The 16346-nt window shown below is 47.6% G+C and overlaps 1 protein-coding gene and 1 pseudogene across 3 annotated transcripts in view; one reads left to right on the top strand and one right to left on the bottom strand.

The window, feature by feature from the left end:
- The window catches only part of LOC102175184 (solute carrier family 23 member 1), a 64737-nt gene that overhangs the window by 3031 nt on the left and 45360 nt on the right, over window positions 1-16346 (bottom strand). For both annotated transcript variants that reach the window (XM_005679597.3, XM_013963518.2), the window contains exons 5-11: window positions 15514-15695; window positions 13714-13834; window positions 12384-12540; window positions 11459-11712; window positions 3239-3403; window positions 2750-2858; window positions 1400-1495 (exon numbers count right to left, since the gene is read on the bottom strand). In XM_005679597.3, the coding sequence (XP_005679654.2) occupies window positions 1400-1495; window positions 2750-2858; window positions 3239-3403; window positions 11459-11712; window positions 12384-12540; window positions 13714-13834; window positions 15514-15695 (1084 nt within the window). The remainder of the gene's footprint in view (window positions 1-1399; window positions 1496-2749; window positions 2859-3238; window positions 3404-11458; window positions 11713-12383; window positions 12541-13713; window positions 13835-15513; window positions 15696-16346) is intronic.
- LOC102189548 lies at window positions 6765-7272 on the top strand (annotated as a pseudogene). Its single transcript, XR_001295634.2, has one exon. The product of XR_001295634.2 is annotated as a 40S ribosomal protein S15 pseudogene (transcript).

Genomic DNA, 16346 nt, shown 5'->3' with positions numbered 1-16346 from the left:
CGAGGTCAGGACTGGGCCCCAAGGGAGCCGGCGGACCTGGGCAGGGGGAGCCTCTGGAGAGTTCGCAATGCGCTTGTCCTGCCGGCAGCTCCTCCTTCTCCTCCTCCCAGCCCATCCCAAGAATCAGCTCAGCTCAACTCCGCCCAACTCAACTCAATGGATGTGAGAGCAGGACCATAAGGAACACTTGAGCGCCAAAGAATTGATGCTTTAGAGCTATAGTGCTGGAGAAGACTCTTGGGAGTCCCTTGGCCAGCAAGGAGATCCAACCAGTCAATCCTAAAGGAAATCAACCCTGAATATGCATTGGAAGGACTGATGCTGAAGCTGAAGTTCCCAATACTTTGACCATCTGATAAGAGCTGACTCACTGGAAAAGACCCTGATGCTGGGAAAGATTGACGGCAGGAGGAGAAGGGAACGACAGAGGATGAGATGGTTGGATGGCATCAACGACCCGGTGGACATGAGTCTGAGTAAGCTCGGGAGCTGATGATGGACAGGGAGGCCTGGCATGCTGCAGCCCTTGGGGTCACAAAGAGTCAGACATGACTGAGTGACTAAACAACAACTCAGCTCATCACCAGGAGTCTTCTGAGCTCTAGGGTACGACCTTCTATGTGCCACTGTTCTTGCCTCATCTTCCGGGGTGGACCTTTCTATGTTTCAATGTTTCTGGAATGCAGGTGTATTTTATATTTGGTGGAGAGAAGAAATGTGGAAAACCAAATATCATGAAGCAGGAGTTATTAGAGAGGTCCTTTCAAGAAACTATCAGAGGACCAAGAAGGGAGCACAGAAAGCCACCAGTGAGGACAACTCTGCACCCTTCACCGGACTCATCCTCAGCACTGATGGGTTTGGGGTGCTCATCACCGCACTCGGTGCCCTGTATTGTAATGGTCTGTGGTTGTGTCTCCCTTTCCTACAAGCCTGTGAGGCTCCAGAAGGCCGGGCATGTCCTGCTGCTCTCTATACGCTCAGTACCGAGCACCTGGAGCTCAGCACACCAGCTATGGCTTTTGCTGGAATGTGAATATATGCATGTGTTCTCTCCCTCCCCAGCTAGACTGCAGGCTATAAGAGAGCTGGGGCTGTGCCCTTTGCGCCTTGCTTCTGGTATATTTCCCACCTTAGGGTCCTTTTATGGGCTGAACTGTGCTCACCCACCCACCCCCAAACTCATATGTTGAAGCCCTAACCCCCCTCCTCACATTCCTCAGAATGTGATTACATTTGTAGACAGGGACTTTAAATCACCCCACCCAGACCCTGGACCCGCTCAGGGTATGCTGTAGCCAGCCTCACATGGGAACTGGGGCTAGGGAAGCAACGTGGGTGGCCCTAATGCTGACCGTCTACCCAAACTGCCAGCTTACAGGGCAAAGATGAGCCCTACCAGGGATGGTGTTGTCCAACAGAAATCCCAGAAATCCACCAACGAACATGCCCGTGGTCAGCAGCACCTGGATGACTTGGTCCAGCTGAATAATCCCTAGAGTGGAGACAAAAGTGACAGGGATTTAAAAATGGGCATAGGATCTTGACAGAGACTTTTCCAAAGAAGATGTCTAGATGACCGATGAGTACATGAAAGGTGTTCAACATCACTGATATCAGGGAAATGCAAATCAAAATCACAGTGAGATATTCATCTCACACCTGTGAGGATGGCTTTTACCAAAAAGAACTAAGAAGTGTTGGCAAGAATGTGGAAAAATAGAAACCCTTATGCGTCATTGATGGGACTGTAAATTAGTGCAGCCATATGGAAAAGAGCCATATGGATGTTCCTCAAAAAATTAAAAATAGAACCACCATTCAGTTCAGTTCAGTCGCTCAGTCATGTGCAACTCTTTGTGACCCCATGAATTGCAGCATGCCAGGCCTCCCTGTCCATCCATATGACCCAGCAATTCCACTTCTGGGTATTTATTCAAAGAAAATGAAAACACCAACTCAAAAAGACAGATGCACAACCACATTCACAGTAGCATTATTTACAACAGCCAAGATATCGAAACAACCTGTGTTCATCAGTGGATGAGCTACTAAAGAAAATGTGTATGTTTACAATGGATATTATCCAGCCATAAGGAAAAGAATGAAATGTCGCTATTTACACAACATGGATAGACCATGAGGGCATTGTGCTGTGAAATAAATCAGAGAGAGAAAAACAAATATGTATGATCTCACTTATTATATGTAGACTCTTAAAAAAAAAAAACTCATAGAAAAAGAGATCAGATTTGCAGTTACCAGAAGTGGGAAGTGGGAGAAGAAGGAGGCGCTGGAGGAGGGTGATCAAAAGGTACACACTTCTGGTTATGAGATAAGTATGAGCAGTGTAATGTACAACATGAGAACTATAGTTAATGCTGCTGTATGTTAACCATACAGTTCTTAACAGAATAAACCCTAAGAGTTCTCACTACAAGGAGAATTTTTTTTTCTTTTTCCCCCCACTTCTCTTTATTGTATCCATATGAGATGACGGGTGTTAACTAGACTTATTTTGGTAATCATTTCGCAATGGATGTACATCAAGACTTTATGCTGTATACCTGGAACTCATACAGTGATGTATGCCAGTTATATCTCAACAAAACTGGAAATAAGTAATGGCGATGTAATGTACAACATGGTGACTATAGTTAATTTAAAAGAAGTGACAGGAATTCCCGGGAACCAAGGGCCCCACTGGCTCTGCTCCTGGAATGGTCACAGTCTAGAGATGGAGAATCACCTGTGTGGAGCCTCTCTGGATTCTTGTTCACCCAGTTGGGAATGGCAAGCCCACAGAAGATGGAGAAGCCAAAGATGAAGAGGTTTCTGGATGAGTTCAAGTCCACGTACTGCAAGAGAGAAGCCCGGAGCCATCAGCACCTATACTGAACACCAAGCACCCCTCCAAAGTGCCCCCTGTTCACCCATCACTGGAGGATGGAGGGGGAAGTTGGATTCAGAGGGCACAGGCTCTCAGTCAAGTCCCAACTCCCCCTTGACCCTGGGAGCTGAGTGGTTTGGATAATCCAATCCAAACGGATGCAACTTTGGTTTTCAGAAGTTTGGATGTTCCTGGTTACTTCTTCCCTCCATTTGGGGCCGGTGCATTTGCTGGGACTGGAGGATTCCCTTCTCCTCCCTGTCCCCAGCCTGTTCCATTCATCTCCATCCCATGGGCTCCTCTCAGGAGATGCAATGCTGCTGCTTTCCCAAGGGTGCCTTTCCTCACCTGGAGATTGGAAATCCCCACGGCAGTGATGACCCCGAACATCACCAGGAACATGCCTCCGATCACAGGTGTCGGGATGGTGGCAAATGCAGCCCCGATCTTCCCAAATATGCCCATCAGGAGCAGCACGCAGCCCGCAACGACAATCACCATCCTGCTTCCTACCTGCAGCATTCAGGAAGAAGGGATACAGACGGTGGCTGAGCTCCAGCCAGGCCACATGCCCTGGAGACCTCTGCACTCTTCCTGGGGAATCACAAACAACAGCTCCAGGGGACCTGCAGGAGGACCCCCCTCTACTTCTCATGGGGCTAGGGAAAGGATGAGGGTGTGACCTTGGGTCCCGGCCTCTGCCCTCTCCTGTCCTCTCTGCTGCTCTCATACCTATCTTCAAGTCCAGACTCCAGTGCTCCTTCTCTGGGCAGCTTTTTGTGAAGAAGTGGCAAGAAGTCTCTTTGGGGAAGGAGTGGCCCAATGCTTAAGAATGGGGTTTGAGAGCCAGTTCCAACTCTGCCTTTAACTATCTGTGCGGCTTTATGCCTGTTATCTAACCTCTCCAAATATCAGCCTTCAAATTTATCAGGTGGAATTAATGATACTTACTTCACAAGCTTATTATAGGAGGCCAGCATTACCCTGGCAGTACCAAAGCCAGATAAGGACGCTACAAGCAAAGAAAGTACAGGTGACCCTTGAACAATGATTTGGAACTGTGTAGCTTCCTTAACATGCAGATATTTTCCAGCAGTAAACGCTGCAGCACTAAACAATCCGCGGTAGGCTGACTGTGAATGTGGAACCACAGATAGGATGGAACCACGGATATGCAGGGACCACATGTACCAAGACCTGACTGTAAGTGATACAAGGGTTTCTGGCTGCGAAGAGGGTTGGTGCACCTAATCCCACCCCATTTCCCATATTGTTCTAGGGTCAACTGTATGGACCAATATCCTTGATGAATATAGATACAAAAACTATCAACAAAATATTAGCAAACCAAATTTAACAGCACATTAAACGGATCATACACCACGATCAAGTGGGATTTATCTCTGGGATGCAAGGATGTCTTGACATATGCAAATCAATAAATGTGATACACCACATTAATAGAAGATAAAAATATATGATCATCTCAACAGATGCAGAAAAAGCACTGGACAAAATTGAACATCCTTTCTTGATTAAAAAAAAAAAACTTTCAACAAATCAAATATAGAAAGAATGTACCTAAAGGCATATATAAAAAGCCCACAACTAACATCATACTCAAAGCTGAAAGGTGGAAACTTTTCTTCTAAGATCAGATCAGAAACAAGACTAGGGTGCCAACTCTCACCACTCCTATTCAACATATTACCAGAAGGCCACAGCCATAGGAACCAGGTAACATAAAGAAATAAAAGGCAAAAAAATAAATAAATAAATAAAATAAAAGGCATCCAAATAAAAAAGGTAGCAGTAAAATTATCTTTATTTGCAGATGATAGGATCTCATATGTAGAAAATCCTAAGACTCCACTAAGAAATTGTTAGAAACAGTGAATTCAGTAAAGTTACAGGATAGCAAATCAACATACAGAAATGTCACATTTTTCTACACTAATAATAAAACATCTGAAAAAGAAATAAAACATACCCATTCATAATAGCATCAAAAACAATAAAATATTTAAAGATGAATTTAAACAAGGAGGTGGAAACTATAAGACTTTGATGAAAGAAATTGAAGAAGACACAAATAAATGCAAAGGTATATTATGTCATGACTTGAAGAATTAGTATTGCTAACTGTTCATATTACTGAAGCCATCTACGGATTCAATGCAATCCCTATCAAATTTTCAACAGCATTTTCACAGGAATAGAAAAAAAAAATCCTAAATGCTTATATATAATAGTATAGTGTCAGTTGTTCAGTTGGGTCCACTCTCTGCAACCCCATGGACTGTAGCCCACCAGGACCCTCTGCCCATGGGATTCTCCAGGCAAGACTACGAGTGGGTAGCCTTCCCAACCCAAGGATCAAACCCAGATCTCCTGCATTGCAGGGGGATTCTTTACCATCTGAACCACCAGGGACGCCCCCTAAAATGCTTATGTAAGCACAAGAGATGCCAAATAGATAAAGCAATCCTGAAAAAGAAAAAGCTGGAGGCATCTCAAGTCCTGATTTCAAACTATATTACAAAACTATAGTAATCAAAACAGTATGGTGCTAGCATAAAAATAGACACGTACACCAAGGGAACAGAATTGAGAGCCCACAAATAGTCCATGCGTATATGGGCAATGTTTGACAGGGCTTCCCAGGGTGCAAGTGTCATCCCTGGTCATGGATCGAAGATCCCACATGCCATGTGGCCCAGCCAAAATGTAATAAAAAAAAAAACAAAGAAACAAACAAAAACATTAAAATGATACTCCAGGGTAGTTTGTTTGATAGGAATAAAAAGCTCTGGAGATCTGTTGCACAGCATTGTGGATACAATTAATAGTACTGAACGGCACACTTCAAAAATATTAAGATTGTAGATTTTATGTTATTCTTTTACCACAATGTTTAAAAATTTTAAGATACTCCAGTGTCAACAACTTGAAGTCTGTTAGTGCAGTGATAAAGTAGCAGATTTTACCTTTGCTTATTTTTCTTCCCAGCTTAAGAGCACATTGGCCACTGACTGCCACCTGGTGGCTGGTGAAGGTTGACATGCTCAGCGAGGGCCAGCAGGGGCACAGCCAGGGCACCAGTCACGTCCTCGGGCCACATGGAGTGGCTGAAGGGCGTGCCCCTGCTACTCAGGGCCTAACAAAGCATGGCCCACTGGAGAAGGGAATGGCAAGCCACTTCAGTATTCTTGCCTTGAGAAGCCCAGGAGCACAATTTATTTACCTGACTTCATAAGAAAACATCTGATAAGAATTTACCACATTAGCAGGCCTCCCTTGCGTGCCCGCTGCATCTCTTAAAATTATCCTATATTAATAAATCTACTTCTTGCCTATCAAAAAAAAAAAAAAAAAGAATTTACCACATCAAAGGAAACTTCTGTTTTGTTTACAACCCTAACAGTGAACTGTGGGAACTAAGCATGAATCTAAGCACAATAAATCAACTTGTCAGGTTCAACCAACGCCCTTTGGATATACTGCTGATCTCATAAACGGCAGGTCCTCCCAAATCCTACCACCACAGAATTTACCATGCAGCCCTGGGCCTCCTTTGGTCTCAGGACTGACATATGGGCTGGAAGCTACGACACCCTAGAGAAGTGATGGGAAGTCTCTGACCAACCTACTTCCTCCCCCGCCACCACCACTTGTCCCCCACTTCCCACCCCACCAACTAGGAGAGAACCAAGAACTAGTGAAAGGCAAAGGAGAGAAGGAAAGATATACCCATCTGAATGCAGAGTTCCAAAGAATACCAAGGAGAGAGAAGAAAGTGAACAATGCAAACAAATACAGGAAAGCAAAATAATGGGAAAGACTAGAGATCTCTTCAAGAAAATTAGAGAGAGAACGAAAGATCCTTTCTCAAGAACCAGCAAGATGGCGGAAGTAGAACAAAAGAAGACACGGACCTTCCGCAAGTTCACCTACCGTGGCGTAGACCTTGGCCAGCTGCTGGACATGTCCTATGAGCAACTGATGCAGCTATACAGCGCGCGCCAGCGACGGCGGCTGAACCGCGGCCTGCGGAGGAAGCAGCACTCCTTGCTGAAGCGGCTGCGCAAGGCCAAGAAAGATGCGCCGTCCATGGAGAAGCCCGAGGTGGTGAAGACGCACCTGCGCAACATGATCATTCTGCCCGAGATGGTGGGCAGCATGGTTGGCGTCTACAACGGCAAGACCTTCAACCAGGTGGAAATCAAGCCTGAGATGATTGGCCACTACCTAGGCGAGTTCTCCATCACCTACAAGCCCGTGAAGCACGGCCGGCCCGGTATCGGGGCCACCCATTCCTCCCGCTTCATCCCCCTCAAGTAACCTGCTGGCCAATAAAAGCAGAGATTTCTCTAAAAAAAAAAGAAAGAAAGAAAGAAAGAAAATTAGAGATACTAAGGGAACATTTCATGCAAAGGTGGGCAAAATAAAGGACAGTATGGATCTAACAGACACAGAAGATATTAAGAAGAGGTGGAGAGAATACACGGATCTATACAAAAAAGAACTTAATGGCCCCGATAACCACAATGCGGTGATCACTCATCTAGAGCCAGACATCTTGCAGTGTGAAGTCAAGTGGGCCTTAGGAAGCATCACAAACAAAGCTAGTGGAGGTGAAGAAATTCCAGTTGAGCTGTTTCAAATCCTAAAAGATGATGCTGTGAAAGTGCTGCACTCAATATGCCAATATTTTGAAAACTCAGCAGTGGCCCACAGGACTGAAAAAGGTCAGTTTTCATTCCAATCCCAAAGAAGGGCAATGCCAAAGAATGTTCAAACTACTGCACAATTGCACTCACTTCACATGCGAGCAAAGTAATACTCAAAATTCTCTAAGCCAGGTTTCAACAACAGTACATGAACCGTGAACTTTCAGATACACAAGCTGGATTTAGAAAAGACAGAGGAACCAGAAATCAAATTGCCAATATCCACTGGATCACAGTAAAAGCAAGAAAAATCCAGAAAAACATTTACTTCTGCTTCACTGACTATGCTAAAGCCTTTGTCTGTGTGTATCACAACAAACTGGAAAATTCTTAAAGAGACAGAAATAACAGACCACCTTACCTTCCTCCTGAGAAACCTGTATGCAGGTCAAAAAGCAGCAGTTAGAACCAGACATGGAAAAACGGACTAGTTCCAAATCGGGAAAGGAGTACATCAAGGCTGTATATTGTCACTCTGCTTATTTAACTTATATACCGAATACATCATGCACAATGCCAACCTGTATGGAGCAGAAGCTGGAATCAAGATTGCCAGGAGAATTATCAATAACCTCAGATATGCAGATGACACCACCCTTACAGCAGAAAGGAAAGAACTAAAAAGCCTCTTGATGAAAGTGAAAGAGGAGAGTGAAAAAGTTGGCTTAAAACTCAACATTCAGAAAACTAAGATCATGGCATCCGGTCCCACCACTTTATGGCAAATAGATGGGAAAACAATGGAAACAGTGACAGAATTTATTTTCTTGGGCTCCAAAATCACTGCAGATGGTGACTGCAGCCATGAAATTAAAAGATGCTTGCTCCTTGGAAGAAAATCTATGAGCAACCTAGACAGCATATTAAAAAGCAGATACATTACTTCACAAAAAAGGTCTGTCTAGTCAGAGCTATGGTTTTTCCAGTAGTCATGTACGGATGTGAGAGTTGGACTATAAAGAAAGTTGATTGCCAAAGAATTGATGCTTTTGAAGTATGGTGTTGGAGAAGACTCTTGAGAGTCCCTTGGACTACAGGAGATCCAAACAGTCAATCTTAAAAGAAATCAGTCCTGAATCTTCTCTGGAAGGACTGATGCTGAAACTGAAACTCCAATACTTTGGCCACCTGATAGGAAGAACCGACTCACTGGAAAAGACTCCATTGTTGGGAAAGATTGAAGGCGGGAGGAGAAGGGGATGACAGAGGATGAGATGGGTGGATGACATCACAGACACGATGGACATGAGTTTGAGTAAACTCCTGGAGTTGGTGATGGACAGGGAAGCCTGGCGTGTTGCAGTCCATGGGGTCACAAAGATTTGGACATGACTGAACAACTGGACTGAACTGTAGTCCATGGGGTCGCAATGGGTAGGATATAACTGAGCAACTGAACAACTGGATTTGCAGCCTGCTCATGTACCTTCACCCCAGTCCAGTACTCTTGCCTGGCAAATCCCATGGATGGAGGAGCCTGGTGGACTGCAGTCCATGGGATCATGAAGAGTCGGACACGACTGAGCAACTTCACTTTCACTTTTCACTTTCATGCATTGGAGAAGGAAATGGCAACCCACTCCAGTGTTTTTGCCTGGAGAATCCCAGGGACAGGGGAGCCTGGTGGGCTGCCATCTATGGGGTCGCACAGAGTCGGACACGACTGAAGCGACTTAGCAGCAGCAGCAGCATGTACCTTTCTTCCCTGCTCCTTCCTTCTACTCTCAGTTCAGTTCAGTTCAGTCGCTCAGTCGTGTCCGACTCTTTGCAACCCCATGAATCGCAGCACGCCAGGCCTCCCTGTCCATCACCAACTCCCGGAGTTCACCCAGACTCACGTCCATCGAGTCAGTGATGCCATCCAGCCATCTCATCCTCTGTCGTCCCCTTTTCCTCCTGCCCCCAATCCCTCCCAGCATCAGAGTCTTTTCCAATGAGTCAATTCTTCACATCAGGTGGCCAAAGTACTGGAGTTTCAGCTTTAGTATTATTCCTTCCAAAGAAATCCCAGGGTTGATCTCCTTCAGAATGGACTGGTTGGATCTCCTTGCAGTCCAAGGGATTCTCAAGAGTCTTCTCCAACACCACAGTTCAAAAGTATCAATTCTTCGGTGCTCAGCCTTCTTCACAGTCCAACTCTCACATCCATACATGACCACAGGAAAAACCATAGCCTTGACTAGACGGACCTTAGTCGGCAAAGTAATGTCTCTGCTTTTGAATATGCTATTTAGGTTGGTCATAACTTTTCTTCCAAGGAGTAAGCGTCTTTTAATTTCATGGCTGCAATCACCATCTGCAGTAATTTTGGAGCCTATAAAAATAAAGTCTGACACTCTAAACAGCCTTAATTTAGAAATTATACATCAAAAAAATTTTTGTTCCATTTATTGAGTATAATTTTCTGTTCTGCATGATATTTGCTTCCTTTAGCAGAAAAAATAGTTGCTGCCTTTTACTCATATAGCCCATTCCTGTTATATTTCTGTGTGGGTCAGTGGTCCTCACATGGAAAAACATCCCTTTCACTTGCACTAAAGGTTTGGAAACTTTGGGAAAATACCCAAGCGTCCATGGTGTCAATTGCTCCAGGGGTGGGTGCTGGCTCTGCTGTTGCTCACACGTTTTAGCTCCCACTGTGGGCCCGAGGTCATGCAGATACAGAGGTGGATAGGTCTGATGGAGTGATCAGAAAATGCAGAGAAGGGAAATGAGTAGCAGGCTCTGTATTCTCCAAAGCTGACTTCCCTTGTTCTGAGAAACACCAGCACCTCTGCACTGAAGCAGACAGGAAAGCAACATTGTAATAATATTCTTTTCTAAGCCTTCTTAGAAAGCACCATCTTGAAGAATTCGTGCTGAACTTATGGGGCTTTCCTGTGGAAAATGGGAGCCCAGAAGAGATTTTTTTTTTCTTTTTCAGAAGAGATTTTAAGTAGGGACTAATTTAATTGGGTTCTAGAAAGATCCTTGGGCAGCCACGTGGCAGCCAGATGAGAGATGGGCAAGGTCCTGGGAAGAGATAGTTAGGGATGCTGCCATGTTCAGATGGTTGATCAAGCTGTGGTCCTGCTTGGAGAAAAGAGGACAGGAGGGCCACAGGCACACTGAGAAAACAGAATCCACTGTGAGGGGTACACGACAGAGACGATAAGGATGCCCTGGGTGAATTCACTAGGACAAGGCAGACAAGGAGGAGAGGCAAGACAGGGGCGTGCACTGAACATCACAGAGGCCATGCTGTGATGCAGGTACAGGTGACCGCAACCAAGAAGGCTGAGAACAGTACGCAGAATGATGGCTCCTCAGAGATGTCCACATCCTGATCCCAAAACTCACATGGCAAAGGGGACTTAAGGATTTTGAGATGGAGAGAGCATCCTGAATTACCCAGGTGGGCCCAATCTAATTACACATACCCACATAAGCAGATAGTCTTTCCCAGATGTAGTCAAAGGGAGACGTGACAAAGGAAGAAAGGTCAGAGAGATGCAATGTTGCTGGCTTTAAGATGGGGGAGAGGGGCCATAGCCAAGGATGTGGGGAGCCTCTAGATGATGGAAAAAGCAAGGCAATGGATTCTCCCCTGGAGCCTCCAGGCAGGAATGTTGCCCCGCTAATACCTTTACTGTAGTCCTGTGAGACCTGTGTTGGAGTTCTGACCTCCAGATTGGTAAGATAATAAACTTGGGTTATTGAAAGCCATTAAGGTTTTGGTAATTTGTTGCAGCAACAGTAAGAGACTACGACATGGATGACAGATCCGGGTACTTAGCCTGCACACCCACTACCCACCCCTGCCACACACATACCCATGGACCACTGTCTGCAGCCTTACCTTGGTGATGCCCAGTGCGCCCACATTCTCACTGTAGGAGGTGGTGCCATTCCCTGTCCCCCAGGCCCCTGCCAGCAGGCAGCCCAGGCCCTCGATGCCGATGCCTCGGTTGATGGCGTGCTTCGGAGGGGGTGGTGCCCCCACCAGGCGGGCACAGGCATAATAATCGCCTATTGACTCCACCATTGAGGAGATTACCCCTGCAATGATCCCAAAGACCCCAGCCAGGCTGACGGTGGGGAGGCCCCACTGACCTGAAAATGCAATGCAGAGGGAATATTAACCCAGAAGACAACAGGTTGCTGGACCCCAAATAATTTCTTTCTGAGAGGATTCTCCAGAAGGCTTTAAAAACTGGGCAACACGTCTTCCAGCCCCACAACTGTCCTGAGACTTTGTCTTGAACCCCTGCCTTACCCGTGCCTCCCTGAGGGTAGGTCAGATGCCCTGACCTTGAGGTCACAGTGCGCACAAAGAGCCAGCAACCCGATCTTTTCCCAGGAAGGCCCTGAAGCATTCTGAAATCAAGATACTCAGGGAGGCCGTAGCTCCCTAGCCCATGAGGCCACCCTTGCCTATCACCACTGAAACGTGCTTATTCACACAACCTGAGCCAAGAACTGCAGGGAAAGGAGACCAGAAGAGGCCTAAGGGATGGCCTTGACCTCCAACCCAGAAATGTTCTCATTCAGTCCTGAGCCTCCCTTGTGTGGGACCCAACAAGTCCAGGAGGAGACCCAGATACTGGCTAGAGGTCGGGGTTCCTCTGTGCTTTTCCCCACCACAGGCTGTTGTCAGATCCCTTGGAGAAGATTCTGCCCCCCACCGCCTGGCTCTATTCACCACCCGCTCTGGTGCCCTGAGCCCCATGGACAGACCTAGGAAGCATGTGTCCCAGGCAATAAGGGCCCAGTCTTCTCATTACCTGGGTAAGGGAAGCGAAACCACGGAGCCTGGCTCAGGACGTTGCCTTTGGTGTCAGTGCGGGCCAGGTACCCGTAGGCTGTGGGTGCTGAAGGGAGGGCTTCGGTGATTGTGAGCACAAAGCAGAGCAGCCACGAGATGCAGAGCCCCAGCAGTACCTGCGGAGGGAGGTGCCCTTCACACCTGGTCCCACTCCCTGCCCCTGTCCACACCTCCCAGCAGGGTTGGGCAAAAGAGAGAATTCAGGAAAGCTCTTCAAAGTGAGGAAGTGCTGGATTAGGAACACTTCCGGTAACAGAAATCTGTGTGTCAGTGGATGAGTAACGCAGTGAAGGGACACAGACAATAGACCGGAGGGAGACCTTATGCCAGTAGAGGCAGAAAGGTCTAGGAAAGTAGACAAGGCCTGGGTGAGAAGGACTGCAAGCTGACTCCCTTTCTACTGTTTGCTGGTCACATGACTTGCTTCAAACTCCTTGAGCCTCAGTTTGCTCATGTGTACAATGGAATTTCAGCCATTGCTCTGCAGAGCCTGAAGCAGGATTTCTTAAAGTGGGGTCCTCAGATGTATTTATTTATTTATTATTATTATTTTTTTTTTTACTTTATTTTACTTTACAATACTGTATTGGTTTTGCCATACATTGCCATGAATCCACCATGGGTGTATACAAGCTCCCAATCCTGAATCCCCCTCCCACCCTCAGATGTATTGATTTATAATCTCTGGTGGTAGAACTCCAGACATCTGTATTTTTAGCAATGTTCCCAAGTGAAAAAGGATCAATGAGATCATTATATGGAAGTATCTTTTTTATAATGCAGAATGTAGTTCATAGGTGAATCAAACCTGAAAACACCTTTATGGGGTTGGCAACTGCGCCTGCTTGACAGACTGGAACAAATTCAACAGAGAAGGCTCTGAAAAAGGAGGCACCATCTGAATCATCCAGGAACCAATGAGAAAGAACCAATGAGAAAGAACCTAAGCATCTTGGCCCTTCGTTTTGCACCCACAGTGGTGATCCTGGCTATCTCCGCCAGGGCCATGCTCTGAGGACGTCCCGGGAAACAAGAGGAAGCTGTCCCACACTGACCACCACTGTAGCAACCTGGGGCAAGCTCTCTGCTCCCGCAGGAGAGAAGCACTAAGCCAATGCTCCCACCACCCATGGGCAGGGTGGGGAGGAGCAGTTAGGGGAGGCTGAGGAGGAGAGGCCACTGCAGGTAGAGAGCATTTGACCTGAGGCCCATCTGGGTGAGCAAGAGGCTGCCCCTCACTCTCCAGGTGAGTCAGCTAAGAATGGCAGCGGGTGGGGAGTGCTTCTTACAGGGAAGACCTGAAACAGGTAGAACTTAGAGGTGTGACACTTCTTCTCTCGTCCATAAACGGGCACGGGCACTGCGATGTTTTTCAGGTACTGAGAAAACAGCACGATGAGGAAGATGGTCCTGAAACAGAAACAAACCACACCCAACCTGGCGAGCTGGGGCTCATCCAGAGCGAGGATCCAGGAAGCTGGGCCACCGTGTGCCCCTGGGTCTGGGGAGCGGGGGCTGTTTTAGGAAGGTCCTCATCTAGGCCCTGCTCTGCATCCTGCCAGCTGGGAACAGGTGGGCGGGCCCCTTTCAGAGGCTGCCGGTGGCTGAAGAGGAAGAGTGGGCAGAGGACTACTATCCCTTGGGACCTGAGAAATGAGCATGACAGCTGCACAGATCCAGACTGGAGCCGATGAGGCCAGGTTCAAAGCCCATCTTCTCTCCCAGGAGGTCCTGCAGGCCCTTGAGGTCAGAGTGAATGAACACATCCATCTGTTGTTGCCAAATTCCTCCTGCCCTCTGTTTAAATGTTAAGGGCCTCTTCCCCACCCAACTCCTAAGCCTTCCTGACATTCTTCCCCTGTCCTCTCCATCCCCCATAAGCTGGCTGTCACTGCCCCATTCCCTGAACAAGCTTGACACTCTGGGACTCTCATCACTGTCTCCTGGTATCACAGGTACTTGGACTCAAGTTTTAACCCTCCGCTAAACTACCAAATGCATGAGAGCTGGGCTATGTCTCTGTACCTTTCCCAGGAGCTGGAGGTGTACAAATATTTGCTCAGTGAAAACCTAGGAGGCAAGGGACAGGTAGCATCAGCCATCTGTGAACCCTGCACTAAGTATGTTTAGATACTGCCTGTGATGAACTCATTGTCTGTGAGGACTAATAACAAATAAATAGTAATAATACATTCTAAATAGCCATTTCACTGCTTTTTAAGGTATTATAACTAGAGAGCCTCTTGATGAGGGTGAAAGAGGAGAGTGAAAAAGTCAGCTTAAAACTCAATATTAAAAAAATTAAGATCATGTCATCTGGTCCCATCACTTCATGGTAAATAGAAGGGGGAAATTTGGAAGCAGTGACAGAGTTCCTCTTCTTGGGCTCTAAAATCACTTCAGATGGTGACTATAGCCATGAAATTAGAAGACAATTGCTTCTTGGCAGGAGAGCTATGACAAAACTAGACAGTGTGTTAAAAAGCAAAGACATCATTTTGATGACAAAGGTCCATCTACTCAAAGCTATGGTCTTTCCAGTGTCATGTATGGGTCTGAGAGCTGGACAATAAAGAAGGAAGAGTGCTGAAGAATTGATGCTTTAGAACTGTGGTGTTGGAGAAGACTCTTGAGAGTCCCTTGGAAAGCAAGATCAAACCAGTCAGTCTTAAAGGAAATCAACCTTGAATACTCTTTGGAAGGACTGATGCTGAAGCTGAAGCTCCAGTACTTTGGCCACCTGATGCGAACAGCTGACTCATTGGAAAAGACCCTGACACTGGGAAAGACTGAAGGCAGAAGGAGAAGAGAGTAACAGAGGATGACATGGTTGGATGGCATCATCTATTCAGTGGACATGACCTTGGGCAAACTCCAGGAGATGGTGAGATATACAGGGAAGCCTGGCATGTTGCAGTCCATGGGGTCACGAAGAGTCCGACATGACTTGGCCACTGAACAACAACAAATGTTCGTGAAAGTACTTGTAAACCACCTGAGCTTGCCAATATCCAGGACTCACTCTTTTAACTGGGTAACCTTCCTCTAGAGGGAACTCAAATGGCCCTTGCACCACGGAGGGTACTTACGCGGCAGCAATCCCCCAGTGGATCCCGGCGTCGTCACCCGCGGAATCGAAGAGAGGCAGGGCCACCAGGGAGATTGTGGGAGCAATGGTCAAGGGGCCGATGAAGCGCATGAGGAAGCCAATGAGGCCGGAGAAGCCCACCAGCATCTGGACACAGGAGGCAACCATGACAGCTCCCTGCAGCTGAAGAGGAAGAGTGGGGCTCATTGACTGAGAGCCCGCGGCGGGGCGGGGCCCGCGGCGGGGCGGGGCCCGCGGCGGGGCGGGGCCCGCGGCGGGGCGGGGCCCGCGGCGGGGCGGGGCCCGCGGCGGGGCGGGGCCCGCGGCGGGGCGGGGCCCGCGGCGGGGCGGGGCCCGCGGCGGGGCGGGGCCCGCGGCGGGGCGGGGCCCGCGGCGGGCGGGGCCCGCGGCGGGGCGGGGCCCGCGGCGGGGCGGGGCCCGCGGCGGGGCGGGGCCTTAGCCCAGCCCAGCCCACCGGGATCGGTGGTACCTTCAGAGGCAGGGCGGGTGGCAAAGCTGGACCCTAAAGGAAACAACGGAAGGCGAGCTCTAACCTCACTCCTCTCTCCAGTCCTCTATTGCCAATTGTCTGTTGGACATTTTCACCTTATGTGAAGTTTTTCAGAAAGTAGACTTCAAGCTTATCATGGTGATAATGCTGATGACTTGTAATACTGGTGTTACCCAGTAGTGTGTTGACCGTCTTGCTGCTTTACTTTTCTCTGGTTTCCTACTTTCTGTCTCAGAGGCTGGCAAAGGGGACAGAGAGTGAATTGTTGAGGTTCTGTGGGCTGTCAGGCTCAGTCGAAACTTTACCAGACAAGATGGGAACAA

Source organism: Capra hircus, chromosome 4 (genome assembly GCF_001704415.2).
Source record: "Capra hircus breed San Clemente chromosome 4, ASM170441v1, whole genome shotgun sequence".
In the NCBI taxonomy this organism is placed as follows: Eukaryota; Metazoa; Chordata; class Mammalia; order Artiodactyla; family Bovidae; genus Capra; species Capra hircus.
This window is presented reverse-complemented; position numbering and strand designations above follow the sequence as displayed.